This window comes from Pteropus medius, unplaced genomic scaffold, assembly GCF_902729225.1.
Source record: "Pteropus medius unplaced genomic scaffold, Ma_sr-lr_union100, whole genome shotgun sequence".
NCBI lineage: Eukaryota > Metazoa > Chordata > Mammalia > Chiroptera > Pteropodidae > Pteropus > Pteropus medius.
Window position 1 is genome coordinate 965,230 of NW_024352784.1, and position 23,395 is coordinate 988,624.

A 23,395-nucleotide genomic window follows, 5' to 3' on the forward strand; every position below is an offset into this window, starting at 1 on the left:
AAGTTGAGCACGCTGAGGTTGGAGCTCTGGGACGGGTGTCACATGTGAGTGTAAGGCTATGTGGGAGAGCATGTGGTGGAGTAACAGCTTGTGCAGATGATGTATACCTGAGTGCAATGTTTTGTTTAGGGCTGTGAAAGCTGTGTTTTTGTGCAGGTTGTATAGGTGTGATTTGGGGGATAATGAGGTCTGAGTGTTGAAACGTCTGGATTGAAATGTGTAATTTGTCCTCAGTTTTGTGAGCTCAATGAGTATCTTTAGTTTAGCTCTGGTTGCAGCCTCTTTGGTCAAGGAGCTGGGTAAGTGAGGTTATTTATTGACTCTCTGTGACACTCAGGTATGAAAACCCAAGGGGTATGATCTAGGGATTTGAGTCATGGTGTTTGTTCTTATAAAGGGAATAAGGAGAGATTGAAAAGGGGAGGAAGAAATATGGAAGGAAAATTTTTCACAGGGAATTTTCAAGAGAAGTGGAAATAAAATCTAGTAATATTTATGTTTCTCTTCCCTTCTCTTACTTTCTCTCCTCTGCTCTTTTTTTCCCTTTCCTCCTTAACACCGTGGATCTCACTGAATTTCCAAACGTCGTGGATTCATGGTATTTTGTGTGCATCTATATGGGGCATCTACATGCTATATGCAAATACGGTGCAATAAATGGCTGTGAGCATTCTTATATTCTATTGTCCCACTAGTCTTCATTTTATAAAACTTAAATTCAAAAATAAATTACTAAGAATTTCAAGAACATGTCAGCAGGACATTCAACCAAACACAGAACACTTCTGAGAATGAGCCTTATGCTGCTGCCTAGATTTCACGTCCATGAAGTTAGCCCTGGGAGCAAACATCAGTCTTCTAGCCAGATATGTCTCATATCTGGTGACATGAGACAGACATCAAGTTTTGCACCAAATGATTCCTTCAATCAAAGCCTTCAAAGTACTACACTCTTTTCCCTTTTATATACAGTAGTCTGCCTTTATTTATAGGAGATATGTTCCGAGACCTCCTGCGGATGCTTGAAACCACAGATAGTACTGAACCCTATATGTATTACGGTTTTCCCTATACGTATCTATCTACCCGTGATAAAGCTTAAACTACTCTTGAGAATTGGAGCAATTATTAAGAAAAATAAGGGTTACTTGAACACAGGCACTGTGATAGTGCTACTGTCAATCTGATAACCGAGATGGTTACTAAGTGACCAATGGGCAGGTAGGGTATACAGTGTAGACGTGCTGGACAAAGATATAATTCAAGTCCCCAGTGGACAGAGTAGGATGGTGCAAAATTTTGTAATGCTACTCAGAACTGTGCACAATTTTAAACTTATGAATTGTTTATTTCTGGAATTTTCCATTTAATAATTTCAGATCGCAGTTGACCACAGGTAACTGAAACCACAGAAAGCAAAACCACGAATAAGGAAGCACTACTGTACCTATCAAATGAGTGGTCTTTAAATCTTTTGCCTGGGTATTTTCTAAAATTATTTTGAAATAGTATATGCCCCCTCAAAAACATTAAGTTAACATCTAAAAATTACCATTTAATATTTAAATAGTAGAAGAGGATATAATGTGCAGTGTATTGCAAATACTGATATTTTAAAATAAAATTGCCACCTAAGTCTTTTAATTGTATTCTATGGAGCTTTGTTTTAGAATGATGAAAATGTTCTGAAATCAGATATTGGTGATGATTGCATAATTATGTAAATACACTAAAAACTACTAAAGGTAATTATCACCTTCTCTGTCTTTTTTTGTACACTTAACTGAATTTTGTGGTATGTGAATTATATAATAATTATAAATTTAAAAAAATTATAGAATCATGTAATCACTGAAACTTAAAAGTGCAACTGCCTGGGACCCATCTATGTGACACTATATCTAAAGCAGATGCAAGCTCTGGATTTGGGGAGGGGCTACTGAGGAAAGAGTCTGGTTGTTTCCCAGATCTTAGTTGATGGTCTTATCGGAAAGTAAAAAGTTTACAGTCACAAGGATGAAGAGATTGATTTTACTTCCTTTTTTTCCTTTTTTTTTTCCCCCTCTATTTCTAAGGGAGGTTGCAGGAGAGAGAGGCAAAGGCAGAGAGACAATCAATTAAATAAAAAAGAAAGAAAGAACTAGCAGGAAAAAAAAGACAGAGAAGGTAATAATTAATGGGTAGATGAGGCATGTAATATGGTCTTTACTGAATAAAAATTATTAGGTTTTGTTGAAAATGTTAAGTGAATAAATGACTGGTCTATGTTTGAATGCAGCTTGGCCACTCAGTAGTATTAGAACTTTGAACCTAATTTGACCTTCTGGGGACTCCCTTTTATTATCCGTAAAATGAGTAAAGAGTATTTCCCTATAAATTTTTTTCTGTTCTTTTTTTGAATTTTTCTTTTAAAAAAATTTATTTATTTTTATTTGTTATGGTGACATTGGTTAATGAAATCCAATAAGTTTCAGCTGTACATTTTAACAGTAAGGCATATATATATTTACACTGTGTGTTCACCTCTCATAGTAAGATTTCTTTCTGTCACCACATATTTGACCCCTTTTACCTCATCTACTTCTCCTCTCCCCCTCCCCACTCTCCTCTGTTAACCACTAGTCTATTGTCCATGTTCACGAGTCTCTGTTTGTTTGTCATGTTCATTTGTTGCTTTTAGGTTTATATCCCACATATACAATGGAATATTACTCAGCCATAAGAAGAGATGAAATACTGCCATTTGTGACAACACGGATGGACCTCGAGATAATCATGCTGAGCAAAATAAGTTAGACAGAAAAAGTTGAAAATCACATGATATCACTTATATGTGGGATATGAATTTCCCTATAAATTTGGTTGTTCGGATATAAAGAGACAATGCCCACAAACTTGATGGAGTTGAGGGAACATTGTAAACACTGAGCATCAATGATGATTATTATACTTCTATCACCTTCATCTCTAGCTAAACTTACCTTCTGGCTTCCAAAAGTTTCTTAGGAGGACCCTGGAATGAGGATTTTGCTTGGGGAAAAGAAACCCTGGAGCCGAAGGTTAAGAAGAATGAGTTATATTCCTGGCTTACTATTTACTAGCACTGGTCCCCTAGGCATTCACATTCTTCACCTGCCAGAGGGTCCTTGGAACCCATTCCTCAGGGGATCTTAAGAGTCAGAGGTCGTGGTGGTGTGGGGGCAGGTAAGCCCTGCTCGGCTGGGAGGAAAGGAGAGGAGGTGCTGCCTTAGCTTATGCAGACAGGTCTTAATCACAGATGGGAATAGGTAGAAAGAGGCATATTTACAAGAAGAGCCTATTTACAAGAGAGTTTGGCGAGAGGACATTATGGCTCATCATAGCCCCTACACAGATCAGAGTAGGGCAGTCCTGTGGGACTGAGCCCTTAACCTGTGAGATCTGATGCTAGCTCAGGGTAGATAGTGTCAGATTTATTTGAATTGTAGGATACCCAGCTTCAGTCTGATAATTGCTTGGTTGTGTGGGACCCCCGCACCCAGCACACACAGGGGAACTTGTGCCAGACTTTTAGGGTGCTTAACACAGTGTACAGCGCAAGAAAGTTTCTCTATAAACAGCTAGAAAAGGAGAGGAAAGAAATATTGCAAAAAAATGAAAAAATGGTTTCCAATTAAAAAAAAAATAGCTTTCTAAAATAAAATGTGAAGGAAGAAGCCCCTCAGCAAACAAATATGAAAGATAAAACAAAAAACAAGAAACAAAAACCCACGTGATCCAAGAAACAGGATACTGACCCAGAAAAGCAGTAGGACAAATTTCTTGACACCAGCTGCATAAGAGAGCTGGGAAGCAACTGATCCAGACAGAAGCAAGAGAACAGAAGATGTCAGGAAGAAGTTATCAAGAAAAGTAAAAAGTATTTAATAAAATGCATACACTGAGCTATTATGTTTCCTTAGAGGTCTCTTGAACTAAAACAGTAATTGTTATACTTTTCATCTACACATTCCCATGACTAAAATTGTGTCTAATGTTGAATGACATTTATACTTTCGTTAACATACACCTTATACCATAAACCCTTAGGGTAGGGATCGTGACCTTGTCATAAATGAAAAGACAGGTTTTTTTTTTTTTTCTGAGTGGGAAAATTTAAAGACATTGACTATGACAAAAGAAAAGTGTCATAAAATTCAGAAAGACCCGTGTGTATTGATCAGGGCTTGGGTGATTTCCTGACTCTTCCTATGATAATCAGAGTGACTGTGAGAAGATCTAGGTGTGCATTAGGTAATGCACTGAATTCTTTGGTCTGACTTATGTATGAGTGTAAGTGTTGAAAAGCTACTGCATTTTCAGCCTGGTTAGTCTAAGACAAACATTAGGTGTCTGAGAAGTTCTTTCTAAACTCAACTTCTTTTACTATCCTCCCCAATCCTTTCAAGTCTGTGTCTCCTGTTACTAATCACTATTCTTTCCAGCTATATCTGCTAGTGTTTTCCTAGAAATAAGTTGCTCAAACTATTTAAGAATTTATTCTTCTAGTGTCGAACACTTAGGTAAATATCCATTTCCAAATTGTTTTACTTTCAGGACCCAATGTTTGGGATTTAAAAGCAATCATTACCATCTGTTAAGTGCTATATGGCAGCCAATAGGCCAAATGCCTTGCATGCCTTATGTGGTTTAATCATCTCAATCATTCTATGATCTAAGTATGGCTATCACCTGTTTTACAGGTGAAGAAATGAGGATGTGTGTGGGTTGGACACTTTCTCAAGGTAAGTGGTGAATCCTAGACACAAACTCGGGTTTATCTAGCTCCCAACTTTGCCACCTAATTCTTCTTACTTATGTCGTCACCCTAGTCGGTATTCAGTAAACATATGTGAATAAGGTAGCATAGTGCAGTGCTTTCAACATCTTCTTAACCAGGGCAAAAACTTTCTATAATTTGACTTAGAATTATACCGTGTGTGTGGCCAGCCACAGTGAACCAGCATTCCTTAACCATGCTTGGAAATTTCTCATGTTCTAATACATTCAAATGTTAACACTAATTTATAAGCAGTTGAAGCCCTCTTCATAGAATTCAGCATTTCTTGTGGCTATCGATTACAGTTATAGAATAGAAAGGCCATAAGCTAAATTAGAAGACCTAGGTTTAAATATTCTGCCATTGACAAGCTGTGTAAATTTGAGACCTCTTTTTTTTTCTTTCTTGGCTCTAACGGCTTCTATGAAATGAGGGGCTAGATAGAATATTCTTGCAGGTCCCTTACAGTTCTGATCTTCTCACTCCTTTCTATGAGCAGTGAAGTACTAAGTCAGAGAGGTGTGGAGTACTTTAGATGCTTCATATTCCCAGCAGTCCACGAGCTCCTAAGCTGATAGAAGCTCAAGGGACTTCCTGGATGTAGCCTTATATCGCTCAGGCCAGGCAGTTGGCGGAGGTAACCGGGAGCTATGAGCAGATTATGCAGGACCCCCACTAACCGCTCTTCCCTCTTCTGTGCCTTCCTTCCATAGAGCTCTCCTAGGGAGGTAAGTTGGAGTGTCAGACATGCCAGACCGAGGCTCGATGGCATTCTGCCCCTAGTTTAGAAATCCTTATTGCGATAATATGACCATCTGAAGGAGAAAAGGCTTCCCCTAATCTGAGTCAGGCTTTTGTTTTTGATTTTTTCCTGCACGCTTTCACCTTTATCACTTTTCCAGTTCTATATGTTCTATCCATTGCTCTTTTTCTCTGAAATCCTGCCATGCTTTCTGCCTCAGACATTAGTTTCCCACCAGGGACACCTGATCAGGTTATACTTCAAATGCAAATGTCTTGATGTGAATAAATACCTCACACTTCTCCCAGAATAATCTGGTATGGGGCAGGGGTGGGGGTGGTATATAAACAGACACTAGCTGCTTTGGGAGCTACTTGGCAGGACTTAAGTGCTGAAAGACCCCAAATCAAGGGTGTATATGGCATACAGGGGCAAACAGAAATGTTTACAAAGCATTTTCAAGAAGGAAAAACAAAGGAGTCCTCAGGGTATGGAATGGAGAAAAAAAATGCATCCTGAGAAGAAAGGACAGAGAAGTCCTGAGGCAGATGGAGAAGCAAAGTCAAATGACAGCCTGGAGGTAAGGATGTAGAGCAGGCTTTAGAACTCAGAGTTGCAAAGTTTTTGGTCCTAAGAGTTTTCACAACTGTCCACTTTTGGATTTTCACAACCTCTTCAGCTAAGTTTCTTAGTATCTTCAATTAACAATAAAGATAGCCAAAACCCAGAAGGGATCAGTGACTTACTGAGTAGGTCTCCTGTTCAACACCTTGCACTAAGCATGGAAGGGACTGAAACAATAAATGAGTCAGTGCTGGGTTCTTGGAGTTGGTGAGTCAGGAGGAAAGATAGGACTCACACAGCTGTAATGCAGGGCAAGCAGAGAAACTGGTAGAGTTGATGCAAACCTATAGCTGTGAGAGGAGTGGGAGAGAAGTTACCTCTGCTGCCTGTGACCAGCCAAATTTCCAAAGAATAGGGCATCATTGATCCTGGGGCCTAGATTATGGACTGAATGGGTATGTACACACATTCTGGGCAAACTCTAGGAGCTGGGGAGCTGTGATTCATGTTTGGCTAACAGCAAATTATGCCTATCTGGATATCTTGAGGTACAAGGAAGGAAATTTTGAGATTTGAGACCAGAAATATTGATTTAGTACTGACACAGGAGACCTTCAATTCTATGCTAGTGAGTTTGGAGTTTTTCCATTGGTAATGGGGGAGCATTCAAGGTTTCTAATCAAAAGAAAGCCATTTTAAAATTTGCCTTTAAAAATATTAGTTCTACTCCAGATTAGAAAATGAAATAGAGAGAGGCATGAGAGTAGGAGGCTGTTATTATGGTACAAGAATGCAATTCCTTTGGTCTGAAGTATAAGACAAAGATTGAAGGAAATGGAGAAAGATGCTGACAAAGGCACTTTGGGGTCAATATTTTTATTGATCGTTATCTAATTTAATACGATAGGTAAAGGATAGCAAGAGTAAAAGTGATGTTTGGATTTTGAGTCTCAGTTTAGGCATAATGATGTATTATTTAGAGATGGAGAACACTGATGAGAAACAATTCTGTAGTATAGAGAAATGATTACTAATTTAGTGACTTTCAAGAGCTAGGTGCTATTTAGTTGCAAAAAATGTTTAAGAAATTACTTTCACTCAGTAAATTAAATTATACAGGGAGAAAAGTAAGGTCTTAAGCTAAATGGGTAGAAGAATGAAAAGATGAGTGGGAATATGGGAGTAGAGTGCATTTTGATTAATGTTGGAAGGTTATTTTTATGTACGAATATCTTTTCATCTATCTTCTGTCTGGATGAATATATGAAAGAACTGAGAGATTTTATAGAAGTGTGAAAGCTAGGGAGTCATAATAAGATAGTAAGGGTTCATTTCAGTACACAAGACGGTGGAAAGAGGAAATGTTTATGGTTAGGTAAATAGGTGGAACACTCAGTAGGAAGGCAGGATAATCAAGAATGTAGTGATCAGGAGAGTTTTGTCTTAGGTCTTGAACAAAGTGATGCCCATAGATTGATAAGGAAAAGAGTTCAAAGCTTTATACATGAGAAAGAGCATGGTGGCAATAGGCAACATAACCTGTTCGGTCAGCTGGATAAACTGAGAAAACGCAGACAAGTCCAGAAATCTTGGTGATAATGAGAGGTAAGGATAAGTGATTTGGTGAACAAAAATGACTAATGCCATAAAATGAGAGGCTGGATGGTACATAAGGGTCTTAAAATATTAGGTCTAAGTCACTGATAAAACTAAATTTCTCTTCTTTACAGGATAGTGGTCCTACAATCTAAAGACTCATCCCAGCATGGCAGATAACCCCCACAACAGCTCAGAGTTGCCTCCTTTCATCCTGACAGGGCTCCCAGGGATGCAAACTTTGCAACACTGGATGTTTCTGCTCCTTGGTACCCTCTATGTTGTATCCATTGTGGGCAATGTTCTTATTCTTTTCATTATCAAAGAGGAGCAGAGCTTACATCAGCCTATGTATTACTTCCTCTCTCTGTTGTCTGTCAATGACCTGGGTGTGTCTTTTTCCACACTGCCCACAGTGCTGGCCACATTTTGCTTTCATTTACAGAAGATCAGCTTTGATTCCTGCATGGCTCAAATGTTTTTTATCCATTTCTTCTCCTTCACGGAGTCTGGGATCCTGCTGGTTATGAGCTTTGACCGTTATGTGGCCATCTGTAACCCACTGCGCTATGCAATAGTGCTCACTGATGTCCGTGTAGCATGCATGGGCATCTGTGTTATCATCCGTAGTGTCTGCATGGTTTTTCCACTGCCTTTACTTCTGAAGAGGTTGCCTTTCTGCAAAGCCAATGTACTCTCTCATGCCTACTGCCTGCATCCAGATCTGATCCGCCTGCCCTGTGGCGACATCACCATCAATAATATTTTTGGTCTGTTCATTGTCATCTCTACCTTTGGCCTGGACTCTGCATTCATTCTCCTCAGCTATGTGCTCATACTACGCTCTGTACTTGCCATTGCATCTCGGGAGGAACGGCTAAAGACACTCAATACGTGTGTGTCACACATGTCTGCTGTGCTCATCTTCTATGTGCCCATGGTAGGTGTGTCCATGGTGGCTCGCTATGGAAGGCATGCACCACAGTATGTGCACACACTTATGTCCCTTATTTATCTCTTTGTGCCTCCAATGCTCAACCCTGTCATCTATTCCATCAAAACCAAAGAGATTCGTCGGAAGCTTTGCAAAATATTACTGAGAGCTAAGTATTAAGAAAGAATCATGCTGAAAGCCCAAGATTCAAAGGATATTTATTCTTATTCTGCAAATTTGAGTTTTCGAGACCTGTTTTGACCAGTCTTTGGGCACTCACTTACTATTAGGATTTTTGTCACCAGATGTTTGATGACATCCTGGCACCAGTTAAGACTCAAGCCAACAGGTTTATCAGGGTAAATGGAGTCATAATTAGCAAAAAAAAAAAAAAATGCTCAATTTTCCTCTTTTTTAACTCCAAAATGTACACTCTCATAATAAGTCCCTCAATTTGTCACATATGTTTCTATTATCCTTGTTTAAAGTGAATTGTCGCAAAGGAAATTACTTTTTACCGTGGAAATAGTGTCATTAGGCATGAAGGATTCTTTCCCCAAATATTATTGAAGTATTTTAATTCTTTGAGGAACCTTCATACTATTTTCTATAGTGAATGCACTATTTTATATTCCCATCAACATTGTGCAGGGTCCAGATTCTTCTATATCCCTGCCAACACTTGTTGTCTTTGTTTTCTTGATAGTAGCCATCTTGACCAGTGTGAAGTAATTGTTTTGGGGGAGTTCCACTATGCATTTCCTTGATAATTAGAGACATTGAACATGTTTTCATAATACCTGTTTGTTATTTGTATGACTTCTTTGGAGAAATGGCTATTCAACTCCTTAGCCCATTTTAAAATCATTTTATTTGTTCTTTTGTTATTGATTTCCAAAAGTTTCTTATATATTTTGGAGATTAACTTCTTATCAGATATACAATTTACAAATATTTTCTTCCATTTCATAGGATGCCTTTACACTCTGCTGATTGTTTCCTTTACTGTGCAGAAATTTTTAGTTCAATTTAGTCCCACTTGTTTATTTTTGTTTTCCTTTTTTTTTTGCTTGTGTTTTCAGTGTTCTAACCATATGATCCAGTAATCTCACTTTTGTCTATTTATCCAAAAGAATTGAACTCAGAATCTCAAAGAAATATTAACACTTCCATGTTCATTGCAGCACTATTCGCAGTAGTCAAGATGTAGGAACAATCTAAATGTCCATCAACCAATAAACGGATACAAAATTAGAATAGAATTCTACTCAGCCTTTAAAAAGAAGAAAATCTTGCAATACACAACAACATGGTTGACCATGAGGACCTAATGCTAAGTGAAATAAGCCAGTCACAGAAAGACAAATAGTGCATTATTTCACTTGCATGAGCTACAGAAGATAGTTAAATTCATAGAATCAAAGAGTAGAATGATGGTTGCTGGGGCTGGAAGAAGGAGGGAATAAGTTAGTAATCAGTGGGCATAAAATTTCAGTTAAGCAAGGTAGATAAGCTGTAGAGATCTACTGTGTTACATTATACCCATAGTCGACAATAATTGTGCACTTAGAAATTTGTTAAGAGAGTAGCTTTTATGCTGTGCCATTACCACACTAAAAATAAAATAAAATAATGTGGTTATGTCAAAGCTTAGTTAAAATAAAAAAATATATATGATACAATAGCTATTGGTTTGCATTTCAAATAATACACTATCTACCTAGCTTTTAAGATGAGATAAATGTAATTGCATATAAATTGTGTTAAATAATCTAATTTTTATTAATAATAACATTTAGTAAATTTTAGTAGTATTTTGTGTGAAAAATGAAAAAAGAGAAAATTAAGGAATTAAGCATTCAATTTACAATATTATAAAATAATACAATTTTGTATAAAATAATTGGAAACAGTTAAAATATAAGAAGTTAATGCATATGAATGAGAAAGAGTGAAAGTAATCCAATAACTAATCCTTTAGCAAGCTAACAAAATAGACAAACCTCTGGAAAATCTAATCAAATGAAAAATAAAACAAGAATCATATATAGTACTAGATTAGAGGTATTTTTTAAATTACAGTAAAATGTTTTATAAGTAATTTGAAATCTTGAATACATTTGTTTATTGGGGAAAATTGTAAAGTGTAAAAATTGAAGAAATTAAAAGTTAACAATTATTCTCCCACTAGTTCTGACATATTATAATACAAGATCTTTTTCCTTACTTTCCCCCCAAATTTCATTTATATATTTTAAATCATGAATAAAATTGGAAAGCTATGCAAAAGGGCAAACATAATCCTGACAAGTGATACAAAAAAAAATTTATATTATCAAAAAATTTTATAGATTTAACATGCTAATGGAAAAGCGTAAATACTAAAAGCTGTAAATACAGTTTAGCAATATAGACAAAGAGCAATTGACACATATCTTAGAATTTAAAAAATGACACATATTTCAGAAAATTCTTGTTATAATGCATCATACAGAGGAGTTAAATGATGAAAAAAATATGTAAGCAATAGTAGATTCCAGAAAAGGTATATAATGAAATTAAAAAAAAATCCACCCTACATAAAAATAAATCAAAAAAATTTCTGTATATTTTCTTAATGTGTTATTAGATCATATAATGTTTAGCTAAAATAAGGAAATGGTAATTTTGCCATTTTTGGACATTATTATTTACCATTTTTTAGTGGAATCTCTGAGTAACATACAAAATCTTGAGACAAAAATGAGCTATTTTTCCTTACCCCTTTATCTGTAATTGGATACTAAGTCCTGACAATTCTAGTTATACTTTGGCTTATCCAATCTTTGCCTCTACTTCCCCACTGTTGCTGGTTTATTTTGGCCCTTCATCATCACCCTTCTCTTCGCTCTGGCAATATCTCTAACCTGATCTTATTTTTCACTGTTCTTTTCTCTCATTTTTTCATGCTAAAGCCAGAATGATCTCCCTAAAGAATCTATCTGATTATAAAACACTCATAGTCTTGGATGGCTCTTATTGCGTAAGGGTAAAGTCCAAAACCTTAACATGTATCTTAATAACATCACCACTGTATCCATCTCTTATGTCTTAGTACTCCTAACCACCACCCTCTCCCGACCAGCAATAAAAGTTTGCTCCAGCCATATGGAACTATGAGTGATTCCTGAATCAATAGGCTGCTTTATGCCTCTATATTTTCATTAAGATAGCCCCTATTTGGAATATCTTATCTGTTTTTATATGTCTGGAAACTTACTAATCAAAAAATATTTATTAGACATATACCATGAACCAAGCAGTGGCTCAGCATTTTTAACATTTCCTTTACTACCTGTCTTTCATCTACCTGATCCCCTCAGCTACAACAGTGGTAAACAGATGTTTTATTATTTTTATATACTTTTAATGTATTTGTGTAGAATTAGTACCTAGATACCATTCTGCTCTTCTCTGTATAGAGCTCCTTATTTGAATAATAACCTTCTTCAAAGAATGGAAGTCTGTTATTATTAGAAAGTGTGAACTTAGTGCAAGGCAGATGGTGGCCTTGGAAAAAGCCCAATTTCTCTGAGCCTCAATTTACTCATTTGTAAAATTGGTACAAAAATAACCAGATTGTTGTGTTTTCACATAAAAGTTTAGAGACAACGTATGTAAGATCATTAGTACTTTACTTGGCATATATTAAATATTCAATATATTAAATATTCAATATTTATATAGTTGGTATATATTAAACATTCAATAAGGAAAACTTTCATTTTTCTGGTAACCAAATTATCATAAGAATTTAACATTGTTCAAAAATTATATGGTAGATTTATATATAAATAAATACTTGTGGCTTAGATAAATAAATGCTACCATATTTGCAAGTGATGTAATCTGTGGATCAAGAAATTAAAAAAGCTTAAAGGGAAAGGTTAAGAAATTGAGAAATTTAACAAATAAAATGTAATAATATAAAACTAGTGGTTTCAAAAACATAGCAAATATTTTAATTCTAAATATTTAAATTGTTAAACTTAAAAATTAATGCATCTCATTAATATGTTAATGAGAAATTTTATGGAATAAAACTTTAAGTATTATTGATAGAGTAGAAATAAACTTGAATGAATGGACACAAAAGCATGTGCTTTGGGGGAAGATTAAACAAATATTGAAGGTGTCATCTTTTCCCAAATTCATTTTACATAATTCTGAGTATTTTTCAGAATACAACAACATGATTTTAAAGTTAATTTAGAATTATTGTACAATTGAGATTACCATCTCTCAAAAGTACTAAAAAGGCAAGAAATGGGGCAGGAAAAGAGTAGACCTCTCTAATGCTAAAACTTAAAGAAGAAAACCAAAAAAGTTATCCTAATTGAAATAGAAGATATGACTACAACAACAGATTTCTAGCATAGGATAGCTTAGAAGAATGTATAAACCATTGTAAAGTAGTATTTCAAATAAAATATTTTTCAAATAGCATTTCTAGAATCTTGACAATTTTTTCTTGGTAAAAACATTAACAGGTAATATTATTGTTGAACATTCATACATTTCCATAGAAAAAGTATTTGGAAGCATTAACAGAAATTTTACTAGTAGTTGTCTCGTTAGAGAGAATTGGGAAAATTTATTTTGTATTTATTTGTACCTTCTTTTAAAAATAATGAGAGAGAGAGAGAGAGAGAGAGAGAGAGAGAGAGAAATGAAGGCAAATGGGAATAATCCGAGCAGTCCTAGAAGATGAGCCTCACAGGGGAGAGGTTTGAGTGTTGGTACTCCAGCTGGAGGTGCTTTCCATGGAGGTGCTTTCCATGGAGGTGCTTTCTAAGTGCTCAACTCAAGGGGATAAGTATTTTCTTTTCCTAGGGGAGCCATTTCCTTCCAAATGTGGCTATGGGCTGTAGAGGGCCAGTATTGCTACCTATGAGGGCCTGATTCTGGGTCCCAAGAGACTCATCCCACCCAGTGCATATTAGAAACACATCAAACTTTCTCTCTCCACATCCACTTCACCAGAAGCCTGTACCAGCCAGAATGTTTATCTTGTAATCAAAAGATAATATCAGATACTTATTTATCTATGATAGGCCTGATACCAAGACTAGTTCCACTTGATCTCTTCATTCAAATGAGCTAAGTTATCACTCATTTAAAATCTCTGATGCTCATTTCACCAAATAATACTAATATTTCTTTTAAAAAAATTTATTTATTTAAATTAGTTTTAAGTATACAGTACATTGGTTAGACATCTACATAGTTCATAAAATGATCCCCCCAATTGCTCCCTTTCTCTCCTGTCCCTCCATCTAGCCATCATATTAATTCTAATTGCATTCCCTCTGCCGTGCTTCCCGTGACCATCTATCAACTAATTTGTACTTCTTTAACCCCTCACTCCATTCTCCCAGCCCCCCAACATTTCTCGATGGCTTCATATGTGCCAAAGTTCAAAAGTTTTATTATTAAAAAAATCATTGGCTCCTATCAGTAGTCCTGTGATGTAGACAAAATTAATATTTTTGTTTTAAAGGTGAGGACTCTGACGCACACAGATAGTAAGTGAAGGAGCAAGAGTGAACCCAGGCAGTCTTTCTCCATAGTCCAAGACTAGTGTGATTTTGAATTGGTGACATGACTTTGAAAACTGTTGCAATTCTTATTTTTTCTCTTATTGCCTTCTACAGCTAAACATATTTAACAATGATGGCCTTAGTTTGGGCTGGAGATCTGCAAGGTACCAAATCACAGAAGAAGCTTATCCATTCATTCGGTTGCTATTTATTGAGTACCCAGGATGTGCCAGGCCTCATATTAGACATTGAAGTAATTTATGGAGCATAAGGCAGAGAGGCATCTACTGCATTAAGTCACAATGTTGCCATACAGCATGATAGTTAAGAGTGCCTAAATTCAAATGCTAGTTCTGCCACTTACATTTTTTTTTTTGATTTCAGAAAAGTTATTTAACTCATTGTACCTCAGTTTCCTTATATACAAAATATAGATAATAGTGGTATTTGTTTTATAAGGCTGTTGTAAAGTTTAAGTGAATTAGTGGAGTTGACCAACACATAAAATGCTCAGTAAGTATACACAGATGTTATTACTGAAGGGAAATAGTTACAATCCAGTGAGATAAGATGCTATGATTCCTATCTGTGGTAATCTGGAGACGGGGCATTAACACAGCCCTCAGGGCCGAAGATTTCTCTAGTGAATACTGGCTTGGATTAATTAAGGTAGACAAGTAAATCAGATACATTACAGAGATCCCATCTAGGAATGAAAAGATGGTTTTGAATGAGAAAAAATTTGTAAAAAACAATTTTAAGTAAACACCCAAGTGTGGGCCATTCTGCACTGTGGGCTGATAGGTGTCTAGATACACTGACAAAAAAGCATAGGTTGAATAGGTGTGCTCACATCATATGTGCCTTAACATGTGATTAACCAGATACCATGGTAACCTATTTTTCAGACACATGGAAAAAATACTGATACTGTAATGCTCATGGTGTTAGTTATGGCAAGTTGTATGCTTGCTATTTGCTAAACATTGTGTTGAATGTTTTGAGTATATTAAAGAATAAGAAAGACATAGGCTCATCTTTCATGGAACTTACACAGTAATGTAGTAGAAGAGAGGCAAGGAATAAATAATTTATTGTTTATATTAGGTCACTTAACCACAACTCTGCAAGGCACTAGAAAAGAACAATGGAGGATGTTACATAGGCTAGAAGGTTAGAGGAATCTTCCATGGGGCAGTTTAAGCCAAGAGCTAATGGATTGGGAGCTAGCCAAATGAAGTGAAGGTGAGTGGGGAAAAGCTTCCTGGAAATGAGAAGCAGCATTTGTGAAGGACATGAGGAAGGAGTATACCCTGCATATTAAAGAATCTGAAAGATCATTATGATTGCAATAGAAAGAACAAAGGGGAAATGGTTCAAGATAAAGTTTGAAAGGAAGGTAATGGACCCATAACACAGAGTCCTCTGGGCCATTTAAAAGTTTGGACTTTATCATAATGGAAATGGAAATAATATGATGAAATTTTACTTAAAAATATTTTTTGTAAATTGGAAAGTGAATTAGAAGAGTTGTGATATGACAACCGCCTTCCTTTCAAACTTGCCATGACAGTCAGAGGGTCTGAAATTCAATCCAGCTCTGTTTTTAACTTACTGAATGAATTGTATCTGGGTCTCATGCTCTCTTTTATAGTATGAAGGACAATCCACTTTTACCTCTTAATTTCTTTGAAGCTTCTCAGCGGGATAAATGCCAGGCCACAGAGGAGCCAAACAAAACAAAACAACCAAAGTTTTTTTTTTTTTTTTTTTTTTTTTTTTTGCATTTCCTGCTGCCCCAGCCACTTCTGAGTCCTGGGACTTACTGGGCTCTGGGGACTCTTAAGAGACAGTTTTATAACTCAGGGCATGAAGGAGGTGGAGACTGGTAGGGAAGTTGTGTGCAGAGAGTGCAGAGTTCTTGGTGCTTCTTCCCTGGTAGGCACTTCACCTACCTCTCTTGTCCTGTCAACCAGAACTGTCCTGCGAAGGTAAGTTGGGACTTAAGCTGTCCCCTCACTGAAGTCTGTAGAAATCTCATTCACAGCCTCAAAATCCTAAAGTGATCAGAGTACAAATATTTGAAAAAGCTCATGATACCTTATTCCTAAGATAGTTTATTTATCTATTTAATAAATATTTATTGATTAAAACTAGAACTGGTAACCTGAGTCCTAGTCCCAGGGTTCTATACCCAGTGACTTGACTAAGCATTGTGGATATGAGAAGAAAAACACACAATTATGGAAACTTGTAATTTACTGGGGGAGAAGGATGTTAATCAAATAACCAAACATATGTAATAATTCAGTATAATTCTAAAGTGTAATAAAAGTCATGAAGAAAAATATGTATGAGTATATATAACAGGGACATACAATCATGAGCAGAGATATAATAAATGATTAGAATAAGTTCCCAGGTAGAGCCTATGTGCCATGGTAAGGATGATTGAATTTTATTTGAATATTATTTCAAAAGGTAAGGGAAGCCATTGAAAAATTTCCAGTAGACATGTAACAGCATTTTATTTATATTATAAACAAATAATTTGGCTGCTTTGTGGGGAATGATTTAGAGAGGGGCATGACACTAAGCTGAGGAATCAGCAAGAAACAATGCAGAAATCCTAATTAAAGGTGCTGAGGGATGGATTACAGTTGGAAGTGAAATAAGAGAACCAATATTTTGGAAAGGTGGTAATAGATTAATAAGATCTGGGAATGGGAGAGAGTGGGACATGTCTCCTCAGTTTTTCTGGCTTTGTGAAGAGATGGTGATGAATTTTTATGAGATGACAAATATTGGAGAGGATCAAGGATGGTGATTCACAAAAACTTCAGCTTTGCATTTGTCACATTTTAGATGCTGATGCGTTATTTCAATTGATAGTCCAGTGGGGGGCAAGATGTTTGAGTCCATAGCCAGAAGAGAAGTCTGAGTTAGACACACACATTTGAGATCATTAACATATAGAGGAGAGATGAGAAGGACTTTATGAGTAGAAATAATTTTGAAGATATTAGTTATGAAAGAGAGCAGAGAAATGAGCGATTCTTAGAAAAATACGTGGGGCAATAAAAAGACTTTTTGTTATTGTTGTTTGTTTCCTATGATAGTAAATCTTGATATGATTCTCAATAAAGAAGAAGTTGTTTTGAGGTGAGACATATGTGAAGCTCACAGAAATGATTTAAACCTCTAATTTTCAAATGTGGCTGCCTTTTGAAATCACTTGGGAAGTTTTGAAAAAAATACTGATTCTCGTTGCTAGAGATTCTGACTTAATTGATATGCACATGGCGCAGGCAAAGGAGCTTTTTAAAGATCTTTGAGTGACTCTAATATACAGCCTAGTTTGAGAATCCTTAATCTAAACAGAGAAAATACGTGTAAATATGTTGGAGAGAAAAATCAAGAGCAATCAGGAGTGGAGGATCATGAAATTCTGGACCCTTGGAGAATAAATGATGAGCTCAAGCAACAAAGAGAGGATGAGGAGCTGGAATAACGCTTGAGTGCAGGCAAGAGAGGAGGCATAGCTCAGAATACAGACAAAAATGATGTCACTTATACCAGAAGGAATGTGATGGTTAAGTGGAGAGTATTATGAAAGACTTCATGGAGGACACACAGTACCTTGCCTCTTGAAGAAGGTGATGGCTAAGCATTGGTAGAGAAAAGGATCAAAGCCATTTTCCGCCACTGGAGAAAGATTTAAATCTTTCTGTAAAAAATGCAGAGACAGAAAGAATAAAAGATAGTGTCCCCCTCCCCGCCGCCCCCCCAAAAATGTCAAATGATTTTGTGGGGAAGGAGTCAGAGACCATGGCCTATCTGTGGATATGGTTATACTGCAGAAGACCTGAGATAGAACTGATGACCTCTGCCCTACTCCTTTCTTACCCTTTCATAATCTTTGGTATGGAACATAAATGTCATTGTCCCTTCCATCCTGAGTACAGTGTCCATTCCATTTTCTGACCTCACTTCACTCTGATTGTATTTTCCTAAAAGCCACTCAGGGACCCTAATGAAAAGTTTTGGAACTAACATCTCGAGCACTACTAGCTTCACACTAACAGCCCTCCCAGAGATGGAGGGCTTGGAGCATTGGTTAGCTGCCCTCTTCCTGCTGCTTTATGCTGTCTCCATCCTGGGCAACATCCTAATTCTCTTCATCATAAAGGAGGAGCAGAGCTTGCACCAGCCAATGTACTACTTCCTGTCTCTGTTGTCTGTCAATGACCTGGGTGTGTCCTTTTCTACTTTGCCTACTGTACTGGCTGCCTGGTGTTTTCATGCCCCAGAGACTGCCTTTGATGCATGCCTGGCCCAGATGTTCTTCATCCACTTTTTCTCCTGGACAGAGTCTGGGATCCTGCTGGCCATGAGCTTTGACCGCTATGTGGCCATCTGTAACCCCCTGCGTTATTCTACTGTGCTCACTGATGCCCGTGTGGCTCATATGGGCATAGTCATTATCATCCGCAGCTTCTGCATGGTCTTCCCACTGCCTTTCCTTCTGAAGAGGCTGCCCTTCTGTAAGGCCAACGTGCTTACCCATTCCTACTGCTTGCACCCAGACCTGATCCGCCTGCCCTGTGGAGACACCACCATCAACAGTATGTATGGCCTGTTCATTGTCATCTCTGCCTTCGGTGTAGACTCAGTGCTCATCCTCTTCTCCTATGCGCTCATACTACGCTCTGTGTTGGCCATTGCCTCCAAGGAGGAAAGACTTAAGACCCTCAACACATGTGTGTCACACATCTGTGCTGTACTCATCTTTTATGTGCCCATGGTTAGTGTGTCCATGGTTCATCGATTTGGGAAGCATGCTCCTGAGCATGTGCACAAATTTATGTCCCTGGTTTATCTCTTTGTGCCTCCAATGCTCAACCCAATTATTTATTCCATTAAGACTAAGGAGATTCGTAAGAGGTTACGCAAGATGTTATTGGGACATAAGCTGTGACCAGGAAGAGACTTTCTGTAAAGCTAAGTACCCTAAGAATTTGTTGTTATTGCTGATTTTTGGGTGTACTAGGCTAGTCCTTTGGAGGATTTCAATCTCCTTCTATGAATAGACCTATGATTGGGTACACGTCATTAGTCATATGGTATAACTTGAAACTTCAGGCCACCTTACATTGTAATTAAACATGTCACAGGTTGCCACAGGTAACTTCTCTCAGAATTAACAAGGAAGTGGGTCTTCGATTAGACTCGTTTATTTGTCCCAGTACACTAATATCATCTATGTTTTCAATTAAATCTCAAAAACAGACAAAAATGAATGCATGTTATAAACCATAGTGTGGCTGGGGATTATGTTACTTGAGATAATAGCTATCACATAATAATTTTAAAGTAATATCAGTTTTGAGTATCTTTAAACCTAAAAAAATAAAGATACATAATAGCTGTGATTACACTTTTGAAATAAGTAAAAACATTTCTGAATCCTATAAAATGGGACATATATGCTTGTCATATTGACCATGCACTATAAACCACGTAACACCTAAAACTCAGAAGTTTAAAACCAGAAGAGAAGTTTTATGAAAAAATAATCATTTGTTGTCATCCCTCAGGCATGACTGCTAGGGGAAGGAGAATTAACTTTCTTCTAGGGAGCTAGCAAACACACAATATGAATGGCAAATAGATGCTAGTGATCAATAGTGGGGCAAGTCTGCTTTAGAGGCATTGGGAGTTCGACCCATGATTTGCCAGAATATGGACTTTCATGGCCTGTGGTGAGCGCCCAAGACTGGAGTCTTCAGCATATGATAAAGCAGAGGAGAGCTGGCTAAAAGGTACCAGAAAACTTATAGAACATAATCCATGGAGAGTAACAGCCATGAAGAGAGAGGATTCTTTTCAAATTCATGCAAAGCACGCACAGCACAGAACATGTAGGCTTGCAGACACTTGAAGAGGTAAGTACAATGGTGTGGGCACTTGAACTGGGCAGTAGACAGGCCAAGGCATAATTCAACCTATTGGATGACCGGGGAAAGCAGACACTGGAACAAAAAGTTATCACATTAAAAAAAATCTCTTTCTCTTTTTTTTTTCCTCAAGAATCATGAATAACTTTTATAAAATAAACCTGTAGTGACTGAATGATATGATGATGCCCTAGACATATGAATTTCTTGTAAACATCTTCTGAGTGCCAAATTGACCAACCATTATTAAAAAAAAAAAAATAGAAACCTAGAGATAATGTCTTCAACAGGAGACTCTAAAGTATCCTAAACAAGGGAGGTATAGCCAAACCACAAAATTTGAAATTATGTGGTAGGAAACAGTGTAGTGAAAGAAATAACAAAATTTACTCTGATGACAAATTTAAGCTAAAAAAACACAAAATGACAATAATAAAAAAATCACAAACACCCACCATCAATAGGAGAGGACTACACCCTAAGCAGAAACCTAGGCAGATAGCTTTGAGATCGATTGGTGAAGCTGCGAAAAATCCTTACAAGGTCCAAGTCCTCATGTACTTGAGCAGACTGAGCAATGCAACTGTAGTTTTAAGCATTTGAGAAACTCAGAAATTCAGAAAGTTATTCTGAAGAGATATAACCTCAGCCTAAAAGAAACCACATACAACAGGTAAAGATCACATGAGTAAGAGAGAAAGAAGGTTCTGATGAGAGGTAGAAAGGCTATAGAGGATGCAAGAAAATGCTGTTGCAGCTACATCAACTTCTCAAGCTGCAGGTACAACTTAGAAGGGAGGCCTGTAGAGCTCTATGGCTGGAACTGAAGAAGGAAATCAAATATCTTCTAGAAACAGACTTAGCTCTGAAACACAGAACTGGCCTACTTTGAACTATTCGCACAACATCAAAGGGAGCTCTAGAGCCACGAAGCTGGAAAAGCTACCTTGTCATCCCCTTCCAGTCCAGAGAGCCCTTCTGCCAGTTGTCCAGGAAAACCATCCTTCCTTACATGTGAGGATAAAAGTTGGATGTAAACTATCTCTGTATACAGTCATGAGCAAAAATAACAGACAAAGACAAAGACAAAGATCAACCCATGGCATTTAGAATCATTTACAGTGGGACCTTCCTTTAAAATAAATACAAATGTTTTTTTTATCCTAATGCTTCTGAATGTCTATAACTAAATATTTAAAAAACATTGTTGATTTAAGTATTTTTAGGCTTTAAAAAATATATATATATCTTAATATCAACTGCAAAATTGAGAATTTACAGAAAAAAGCATGAGGATCGGAAGAGTGAGTACTACTGTAACACTAAATTATTTCTATTATCATTTTGTGCAGTGATCTCTTATTTATTCATTTAGCAAACACATACTGGATGACTAATATGGTCTTAGCTCTATGCTGAGCACTGAGATATGGAGATGAACTGAGCCTGATTCCCGATAACATACAGCGTGTGACATTAGGAGAGGTTTCTTTGTGTGTGTCTCACCAATTGAATACAGATGTGTTAAGCTAAGCTCTGACTAAGTAAAGGATCACTGCACGAAATGGTGTTAGAAATTTATTTTAGTGTTATAGAAGTGCTCACCTTCCAGTTCTTAGTTAAATAAGGACAATTGAAGCATTTGCACATGCATGCTTGTGCACACACACGCAGAATAAATATAACCTTTTATACTGAATATAAATTATAGAGAAATATGTTAAGGGGACAGATAATTAAAAGCTTTTATTTTCTTACTATGAAAAAAATAATCCACTACATATATGTATGTATATATGTATATGTTTTATTGCTGCCTAATAAATATTGACAAATTCTCTAATTAATGTACTTGCAAAAAAAGGCTTTTTCTTTCTGAGATAAATTGTATTTGGTTAAACAGATAAAATTAGTACTTAAGTAGTGTACTGACATATAAGTAAATAATAAATTATAAACCTGTTTATAATATTTTGTGTGAACTGGAGGCTAAAAGTTCTTTAAGAAATTACATTGAAAATCAATCAGGATTGGTTTCAAAATAGTTCTCAATTGTCCAATTTATACCTGAATCATGTCTTATAACTCTCTTTTCCCCTAATAACAATAAATTTGTTTTCCTACATTATTTGTAAAAATGTTCTTGTAGATATTTGAATTCTAAATGTTAAATGATATTTCCTTTTGAATGTAACCATCGATCTCCATACTTTGTTGAATAATTGACATGGGAAATATTTTTATTCTAGGGTCTACAACCCGGTTACATAAAATTCTGAATATATTTGTTTAGCAGAAATTTTATTTGGGAGGTTTTGTATTTATTTTACTTGCCTCTTCTACATTTAGTCAAACATTTACTTATTAAATTGCTGACTCTTAGATTTTTTGCATTAAAATTACACAATAGAATTTGTTTACACAATGTCATGTCGCATATTGAAAGAGCTCCTAAGCATTCTACCAATTGTAAGCTGTTAAATATTTACAGTAGAATTTGTCTCAGTCAGAGATATTGGGCTTGACTGTTGAGACTCATAATTAAAGTTGACTCTAATTCATTGTTGCTTACAGTCTGTCTTTCATTGTAAAAATGTGGATTGTCATGCAAGAAACTTTTTTCTTTTTGCCTGTAATATGGGACATTTGCCTTAAATACATAGCCTTAAGACAGTTCACATAAACATTTCCTACATTTCCACCAGTAATACTCCTCCATCACGCTGCACCCATTCAAAACGTGGGGTAGTGTTGGAAGGGGTACTTAAAAAGAAATATGTCGTTAGTAAATGTGTCTCAGAAAACTTTGACATAATCCTTTCATTTCTCTTCAAATAGGTTTCTCTCATAAACTCTAATGACTAAACCCCATAATCACTGAGCCTTCAAGCCTAATGCTGTGCCTGCTATATCGTAGGTTTCAATAACTATTGCTGAGTGAATAAATAAATGAATACACTTTTGTTATGTTTCTTATAAACAAACAAAAAAGTCAAAAGAGAAGCTTATACATTTTTCCATAAGAATTATACCCACTCCCTGACACTCCCCACTAAGTATCTACATATTTTAGACCAGAAGTTGAGTAAAGGACAGTAACTAAATATCTTTGCTAGGAGGAATGAAAGTTAAGAAACTCTTTAGAGAGAAATTTTCTTGAACAACATAACTGGCAGTAAATGATGCAAACTCAAGATCATCCAATAACTAATTTCGCTTTTTGCA

General features: G+C 36.4%; 2 protein-coding genes across 2 annotated transcripts; both read left to right on the forward strand.

The window, feature by feature from the left end:
• Positions 1-7,869: 7,869 nt before the first annotated feature.
• On the forward strand, positions 7,870-8,814 carry LOC120590119 (olfactory receptor 51I2-like). Its single transcript, XM_039847755.1, has one exon. The coding sequence runs from the start codon at positions 7,870-7,872 to the stop codon at positions 8,812-8,814; it is 945 nt and encodes a 314-aa protein (XP_039703689.1).
• A 9,432-nt stretch (positions 8,815-18,246) lies between these two features.
• On the forward strand, positions 18,247-19,191 carry LOC120590120 (olfactory receptor 51I2-like). The gene has a single exon (XM_039847756.1). The coding sequence runs from the start codon at positions 18,247-18,249 to the stop codon at positions 19,189-19,191; it is 945 nt and encodes a 314-aa protein (XP_039703690.1).
• The last annotated feature ends 4,204 nt before the right edge of the window (positions 19,192-23,395 follow it).